Raw genomic sequence first — 8,920 nt, 5'->3', positions numbered from 1 at the left:
TTATGCTCTTTACTTGCTGTATGAATATAGAACCCCACTGAGCTGTGTAACTGATATGTTTGTGTTGGTGTGCGGCTGTTGACTCTGTTTGTCTCTGCCATTCTCAGTAGAATAGGCTGGGAGGGAGAACAAGGGGAGCAAATTAGGCATTTTTGTGTGAAAATTATGGGTGTTCAAGTCCTAAGCACTATTTAGAGAAGGCATTTACTGTAGTTCAAACACAATGACTTGCCCAACTTCTGTGTGAACCCACAAATGCAACGTCACTGTGCTCTGGACACTCAGGCCACACCCACTACCAAATAAGCATGAATTTACGTTTTTTAAGCAAACCGTTGAGGACATTAGAGGTTATGCCTGAGGACACAGAGTGTGGATGACAAAAACAAGATAACATCGAAAGTACAGTTCTCAGAACAAAGACTACGAAAATAATCTGTTGATTTTTAATACAACAGTACGTATTAAATAATCCGATTATTTTTAATGCTTTGTAATATGTACACATATTATTGTAAATATTCATTTTTAGTTTATTGAATTTAATATGTGTGAGCATAGCGTGTGTGTTTTCTACACTATAAAAAGCTGGGGCTCCAGAAATAAACCGTAAAGTTATCATTTTTTTCTGTAATTCATACAGTTTTTTCTACGTAAATACATGAAAAATCTGTTTAAATTTTTTGTCATTTTAGGACCCGAGTGGAATTTTGTCATTTCCATGTGCATTTTTATTAAAACTGTACCATTTTTTTAACAGTGAATTAGATATATCAAAACATATCATCAATCCTTAAATCAATAACATCAGCAGTCGTGGCCATGTATTTCATAACAGCCTATTCTTTCCCTTACATTTCTCAAAAATGGTTTATGAAGGATGAGAAATTATTTAATACACCATGACATCTCAAAATCACTAGAGAACTGATGGGAAGTGAGAAAATAATAACTTTTTAAAATGCTGTTTAACTGATTCATTTGTTTGTTTATGGATACCTATTCATTAATTTAAACTTAAGTCATTTTCAGCACATAAGTAAATTCACTGTACGCAGAGTGAAAAGTGTGCCTCGCTCTCAAGCGCTTTCTGACACCATGTTGCTTTTTCCTTTGGTACCGTTGCCATGGTGAATTGTAATATCGGAGCTCCATTGATCATGGCTTGTCGTAGTTGTGGTGCACGTGCTTTACTCAAGGCCCAGAGTTCATAAAACTAACTCAAATCAGCTGTTCTCAAACCAAAAAACTCAAGTCTCTGTGTAAATCATCTCAGAATTCACATTTTAACTCGTTGTTGGTTGAACATCCTTATTGAAACGGGCCCCAGAGCAGACTACACACAAAAAAATAAACAACAGCCGTACATGCTCTCAACATCACATGGGTCATTTTATTTAGAGCTAAATTATTATTCATTAATTTTACTAATAGTTAGATTGAGCAGGTCTTCTCCAAAGGCCCTTTTAATTACAACAATATATATTTTATACGCCAAAGAGGCCATAATACGGTGTATTATGTCAGTATTGTACAGAGTGTGATACATTTTCTTTGAGACCACCACTAGTTTTAAAACATACTTCAAAATACTGCAGATAAACAAAAAGGTCCAGATGTTAAATGTGTTATTTAAGAACCATGCGACCATCAACCCAAAGCTACTAGGTTTACATAAATCAAACATCTATAAATTAATCACAGGGAGTTATTGCCCAGAAAGGATTTTTATAGGACAGTGCTGCTCACGTCTTATCTATTTGAATTTTGAATGCAAACCCAAAGTGCCATAAAAGTGGTTCATCCTTCTTTCCTGAAGGAGCAAAGTCCCTGACTGTGAGTCAGACAGGAAATCGTTTACGCGCTGATATTCGCTCTGAGACGATTTGTCCTCTGGCTGCCTCATGCCTTTCTGATTTGTGAGAGCCAAGTCACAGTGCAATGACTGTGTGGTGTTAGGTTTCTTTCCAGTCCCTGGAGTATGCGAAAAATGAAGCGCACATACAGCGCGCTTCCAGAAGAACAACCAAACAGCCTCGGCGTTGTGTAAACAAGAACCGCAGAAAGGATGGAAGAAGTATCTGAATGAAGCTTCAAATAAACATCTGTGAAGTGGCCCAGACTCTGTGTCTTCAAACCTCTCTGATGGTTTTCGCCGCTGAAGTGTTGCAAAAGCTGTGGGCGGCAATGCGGCCTTCGGCTGGTGACTGTCTTATTGTTCAGGAGAGTTGAGAAGAGAGCACATCTAATCCTTGGTTGCATTTTGGGTTTATGTGTGTGAATTAACAAGAGAACCCAAATCTGTATAAAGACACCTGAGGGCAGTATTTGCAGACAGGTCCATAAGACTGTTTTTGACATTCAGAACCTGTGCATCACACATGCAACTTGCCTGGTGTTGCTATGCGACTGTCAAGATTTTTTACCTTGTCAAAATAATAAGAGTTTAAACATGAGCCAGGATGGATGTTCAATAGGGTTCAATAGGGGTCTGTTTGGTTACAAGCATTCTTCCAAATATCTTTCTGTGTTCATCAGAACAAAGAAATGTATACAAATTTGGAACAACTCAAAGGCGAGTAAATGATGACAGAATTTTCATTTGTTGGGTGTATCCCTTTAAGAAGAAAAAAATTATACATGGGTGACGATGGAAACATGTTTACCTAATAAATATAAATAAATAATAAATAAGTCTAGAAAGATTGTCTAAAAAACACAACCAGTTATTCTATTAATGTTATTTGTAACTTTTTGCAGGATCTTTATACAGAAGTGCAATATAATACCTTACGTAATGAAGCGTTATGTTTTTATTAGCATAGAATGAGCTATCATTATCTACATACACCGCAGGTCCCTTTGCACCGAATTCTCCATGTTGTTTCTACAGTAGCCCTAAACGAATGAACTGCTGTACAGATCGCGTTTCGTAAATACATTATCTTCGGCAATGAAGCGGAAAAGTACCAACATCTTAGTCCTGTGTCAGCTATCGTAGTGCTTGGAAAGGGAGGGGTGGAGTGAGACGTTGGTTGCGATTCGCAACCTCACTACTAGATGTGGCTAAATGTCATACACTGGACCTTTAAAGAAACTTCCATTATTGGTCGTCTGTATTGTTAGCATTATAGTTGTGGTGGTATTTTAAATTACTTTTTAAACCTTGTATTTTCCTCACTGTGAAAGAGCCATTACTTGTAACTTAAAAAAAAAAATCTTTGTCAAACTAGATCTCAAGTAATCTCACAGACGGAAGTCGGTAATGATTGCATGTGAATATCTCATTTCCAGTCAGGTGAAACAAAACAGCTATTTTCTTTCATCAGCCTCATGCTCAAGTTCAGTTTCATGTACACTTCACACTGACGTCAGTGTGTGTTTGACCTATTTAGCAGACAGGTTAGCAGGGAGCTTAGCTCTGTATGAGTCAACAGACATGCTGCTTCAATAAAGCTAAGTAAATTTGAACTGACCTAACTCACATAGCGCAAAGAAGCAACCAATCAACTGAGAGGATGGATTTGAAAGGCGTATTTCACTTTTGCAAACTATAACCAAAGTCATCTCAAATTTGAAATCAAAGCACATTGCGAATTCTGTAGAGTTAACCGGATGAGTTTATGTTCTTGACCCAAAAGAGCCTTTTGTTCCGAATGTGTTACTCTTGGTTTAGGCCTCACAAAGTCATCTTTTAATGTATTGTTTTGCACTATGCGACAAGAAAGATTCATCTCGCTCTACTGTTTATTTCGGTGTCCTTGATTCTATTATTTAAGTTAATCAATCAACTCCAGAGTCTTCCTGTCCTCTCGGTCGAGTTTGTCTTCTATCCAAACATCACTGTTGCTTCATTGGACTTCAGCCCATCTCAGAGGAAACTAAATCAAGGAGGGTGGTATCCTTATCAGGCCTGTAAACACCACTCGCATTTCTTGTTTGTGGATGAGATGTGCTTAGGCCATTCTTATGACTCACTGAACTATATTGTGTTGGCTTTCCCCCGGTTTCTCTCAGATAATGCTTTAAAGACAATACAGCCACCACAATGGCAGAACACACGGGGTATGGAGTATAGGACTGTTTGCTTTAGGAAGGAAGTGTTCACTTAGTGCATTTTAGGGTCTAGCACTTGAGGAAGAGGAGGAGGAGGGTGGAACTTCCTTGCCTTGTGCATGGAAGCACTGAAACTTCTTCCAAAGCAAAATTTCTGAAAACAAAACAGGAAGGCACAGTCCAGTTGGTTTGTTTGTCACAGGTGCTCAGCTGCTGGAGATAAGCGTGAGCCAAAGTGGAGCCTGCCCTCTTTTAGTGGAACAATTCTGTTCCTCAAAATACGAAGGCTAAGTGCCCACGTATTGAAAACATGCCCCCCCCCCGCCGTAATAAAGGGTTTGTAAACGTTTACACTTTTCCTTGGCATTGGCTTAAAAAGTTCATGTTTTACTCCTTGGTGCTTGATTAAACATTATCAAAAGCCAATTATAAAAGCTAAAAACCTCTTCAGAAATATTTCACCTTCAAATAAAATCTTTCATCTTTTACTCACCCTGTTGTCATTTCAAACTGTGTGATTTTCAGCAAAACACAAAAGAAGATGATATGAAAAATTTTGGTAACCAAAAACCTTTGGACTCATTTACTTCTATCGTATGGACACCATCCAATGCATGTCAATGGGGACCAACGGTTTTCTGTTACAAACATTTTTCAAAATATCTTTTATGTTCTGCAGAAGAAAGTCATGTTTGAAATTACAAGGGGTCATCTTAATGATGACAGAATGTTCATTTTGACGGTCCAAAGAATTATTCACACCGACTTAAAGTTTGACTAAATGTATGCATATCTGAAAAATGGTCCTGTGCCTCGAGCACACTTCACATAAATCAGAATTGAAGGGTGTAGTGGAAAAAACGTCCAAGAGGAATAGCTCGGCTCCCAAGAGCACCTAATCAGTAAACAGAGCGATTTCCTGCTATTGTGAGATGTGGTTCATTAATGGCTGATGACCTTTCTTTCGCACATGTAAATATGCACGCTAAAGCCCCCTCCCCCATACGCCCGATTTGCATTCGTTACAACCAGATGTTCAAATTGTAATCTAAACATTTTTTGCCTGCAGTTTTACCACTCACCTTACGCCATGACTCCTTCAGAGGTAAACTAGCTTCGCCTAAAAAGTTCTTGTAAATATTTGCATAGCACCTTATCTTCACAAGCAAACCCTCGCCACTGATACACTTGTTGCACATGTTGTTCTAAATACATTTCCTATGTGAAGGAATGACTTAGGTTTAACAAACCGGCACAAAGGTAAATATTTTTTTTCTATTACTTCATAACCAGATCAACAGCTTTTGTATTTCTTTGTATTTTCACTGCCTGACAAACTAGGAGTCTATAAACTACCTCCCACGTATTACTGTGCAGGAAAACTCCCCCCCCCCCCCTTCACGTCACTTCCCTGCCATTCACACAAAAAAGGACCGAACACCATGACATAGTTACTATTTGGACTACATGCAATATTTTCCCTCAAAGTGAAGGAGGACAGAAAGGAGACCGAATAGAGAGCAGACAATCATTTACAGTCGACAATTACGCACGAATAAAGCCTGCTTCTCTATTTCACAGACTGAAAAAGATGACATGCAGATCTTGTTCGAAAATGCCTTTATTAAGGGAAATATTAGAAACATACAGTACAAGTTTACTCTGCACTCTTTGTATACACAGCACCCACAAACCCCAGCTGACTTTTCATTCATTACATTCAATGTTGCTTGATAACTTCATCTAAAACTGTATGGATATGGACAGACTAAATCGAATGTCCCCGGCTGGCACATTTTGAGAGGAACAGTAGCAAGAGTATTTTTCATTAGGAATGGTGTTAACAAACGGTCTAAAAATAGACAGCATTTTTGTCACCATTAAAAGGCATCTTGATATAGGAGCTACATTCGATTCGCTTTAGCTATATACCAAAGCAACTGCTTTATTAGGTTAAACTATGCAGGATCTTTGACCCCAGCAGGTACGTATTAGCTAGTTATTAACCTCAAGATAAGAGAGTGCTACATTCTCTGACACTAGACTGCAAACATTACATAACTCTGTGCAAATTGACTTTTTGGTTGTCTTTATCATTGCTAGTTTAAAAACAACAAAACCAAGTCATACTGTGAAGTCAGTTAGTTCTTTACGGTCGAGGACCTTAAGACGGGCTACATTCTACAAATGCCCATTGATCCTCTATCATCCCCCTCCCAAACAAGAAATCACAGCGTGACCTCATCAGGCACTCCCACTTTTTAATATTATATATATATACACACACAAAGTAAACAAAATTGAAATAAATAGCATACAATTTCTTAAATTATTTACCTATTTACAGTAAAACAAAAATATATTATCGTGAGACAAACCCAACCGTTTCCAGATTAATATTGGAGATCACAAATTTAAACAGGAATATAAATGTATTGCTTTAGACTTGATAAATAGCATATGGACTCGAAATATCCTCCAAGGCTATAGTTTCACGTGACAATAAATAAGTTAAATAGATTTCAAACCATGATGCAAAATGCAATGATACCACATAGTTTAAAAAAGAAACCTATGCACTGACATTCCATTGTCAAACTATGGGTCCCCACAATCCATCCACAACCAGTGCTTGTGCTCTCTTACACCACTGCGCGGCACTTAAGGAATGTTTTCAAAGACACTTTAAAGGTCTAAAAAAAGGCCAATATCTTAGTTTATCATTGTATGAAAAAAGAAAACATTAGATCGCAATCATGAAACACTTAGAACAAACCAACAGCTAACGATCAGTTGACCTGAAACACACGTCGGCACTACTTGGATAAAAGGCTATAAGAATAATAGCAAATTAATCGTCTGAAATCGACAGCCTGCTGAAGATTGGCAAACGTCTATTTGCATCCATGCTGGGCGACTCCGAGCCGCTGATTGTGCCAGAGGAACAGCACGAGCCGCTCAGGTACCCCTCGGGGTCCGAGAGGGAATCCGGTGGGCTCGGAGGGGAATCGAACACTGGAGACTCGGAGAGAGGATGCATGGAGGGCAGGTGGCTCATTTTGAAAGGAGGTGACGGAGGGCAACCATTGGTCTGGATGTTGCCGAACAAGGCACCGCCGGCCTGCTGCGTAAACGCGCTTTGAGTCTGAGGGATAATGGGCGCGAGAAACGCTTTAAGATCCTGATCGGGGAAAGTGAACGCGTTCAGGCAGGGTGAATTCGGAGTGAGCGCGTCCTCGTAGTAGCCGAGTGCGCAGGTGGGCGGCGGGGGCGTGCGGGAAATCGGACAGTCAATCAAAGTTGACTCTCTGCCGCGGGTGCTCGAGAATCCAGAAAAGCTCAGGCTGTGGTGCAGCTTCGGTCTCTCCCTTTGTGTCAGAAACAGGGTTGTCTCTTTATCTCCAAACACACCGATCTCCCGGTTAAGTCTCGGCTGAGGGTTACTCGTGGCGGCCCTGCGCTCGTCCGCGTTATGAATGAAGTGGCAACGTGGGCCGTACGGGCAGAAACCGATAGTGTGGAATGTGCGGCACGGCTCGGTCTTGTACTTCGGGTGGCGGGACAGGTTTCTCAGTTCGTGATAGCCGTGAGCGAACTGACACTTCTCTCCATACTTGCACGAACCGTTTTCCTCGAAAGGTCTGCAGAGCTCGGTTTTGTAGCGGGTCGAGTTGATCTGCGCGCCGGCTTTCTGCTGAAGGAGTTCCTGAAGTTGTTGACTGCGTTCTCCCGTCTCACTGAACGCGCGGTCACGAGGTTTGTTTTCTTTATTCATGAAGGCAGCCGTCGAGCTCTCTAAACCTACTGGGAGTCTGCTGCTCATGTTGAAGTCCATGTGGTTTGTCGAGTTACTCCTGAAATAGCCGAAAGATCTGTTGTTGTTGGTATTCGAGGCGGCAAACGGGACTCCGACATTTCTCTTTTCCAGCATATCGTGGAAATAGATTGCATTTGAATTTGGGAGTTTTTCCTGGAAGAAAACAAACGGGGGATTTTAGCCAAGGATGTCCGATACATTTCTATGACGACATGCCACGCCACATTAATACACGGAGCGCTTTTCACGTCACGTGTTTCCTGGCGCGACCACATCAACAAAACATTTGTTAAAGCGTAAGCAGAAGTTCACTTTAAAAGACAAACTTAAAGCATTCGTTCAAACGCAGATAATAACGACTTACCCTGTCGAAATCATATATGGATGACAGGACCGAAGCAGACATTTTCTACGATGAGTTCCAGCTTAGGTTAAAAGTTTTTGGACCGAGAAAGATCCTGTGTACTCCGAAACCCGCGACTGAATGGGGTTTGCCTCTTCAGCTGAGCGGGGAAAAGGTCGATGGAGTTGAGCCTCGCAGGTTTGGGGAGTGTCGTACATGGGCAAAGTTTGCACATGTGTATAAATGCGTTGCAGCTGTTAAAGGGGAGGAGTCGACAAACTTTCAACAATGCGCTGTTCGAAGCCCCGCCTTTATGTCACGTGGTTTCGGTAACTTCCCTTCCACACTTTAACAGACTTGGTACGTAGTGGAGTGCAGCTCGAGCATTGCACAAACTCAACTCAGGTGCTTGAAATTAGATTCTTCTTTGTCCTTTTTTAAGCTTGTAACTCCTCACAACAGGCCTGAAAGATTCCTCCTTTTGTGAGCTTATCAATATTAGCTTCTCCCTTAAATGCTTGCATTTTGAAACTACTTGAAAATGCGTTAAAGTTGTATTATTGGCTACATATGTATACATTTTTAATATATAGCACATACATCAGTAAGAAGCAGAACAGGCCTACAGCGCCATATGCATTGCATGGGTTTTAATACACTGTACTTCGAAATATATTTTCAGAATAGACTAATATGTTTTTTTA

At 40.4% G+C, this 8,920-nt stretch overlaps 1 protein-coding gene across 1 annotated transcript; it reads right to left on the bottom strand.

The window, feature by feature from the left end:
- Nucleotides 1-5,659: 5,659 nt before the first annotated feature.
- Nucleotides 5,660-8,812, bottom strand: zfp36l2 (zinc finger protein 36, C3H type-like 2). Its single transcript, XM_056772185.1, has 2 exons — nucleotides 8,238-8,812; nucleotides 5,660-8,026 (listed from the first exon to the last, which is right to left on the bottom strand). Exons 1-2 carry the CDS (start codon nucleotides 8,277-8,279, stop codon nucleotides 6,908-6,910), a joined length of 1,161 nt encoding a protein of 386 aa, XP_056628163.1. The 5' UTR covers nucleotides 8,280-8,812; the 3' UTR covers nucleotides 5,660-6,907.
- Nucleotides 8,813-8,920: the final 108 nt, after the last annotated feature.

The sequence above is a fragment of the Triplophysa dalaica genome, chromosome 17, assembly GCF_015846415.1.
Source record: "Triplophysa dalaica isolate WHDGS20190420 chromosome 17, ASM1584641v1, whole genome shotgun sequence".
NCBI lineage: Eukaryota > Metazoa > Chordata > Actinopteri > Cypriniformes > Nemacheilidae > Triplophysa > Triplophysa dalaica.
This window is presented reverse-complemented; position numbering and strand designations above follow the sequence as displayed.

Bases quoted from the DNA above. Each gene is read 5' to 3' on its own strand.
- zfp36l2 (XM_056772185.1), bottom strand. From the start codon at position 8,279: ATGTCTGCTTCGGTCCTGTCATCCATATATGATTTCGACAGG. The intron at 8,027-8,237 runs GTAAGTCGTTAT...GTTTTCTTCCAG, and splicing joins CCATATATGATTTCGACAGG to GAAAAACTCCCAAATTCAAA.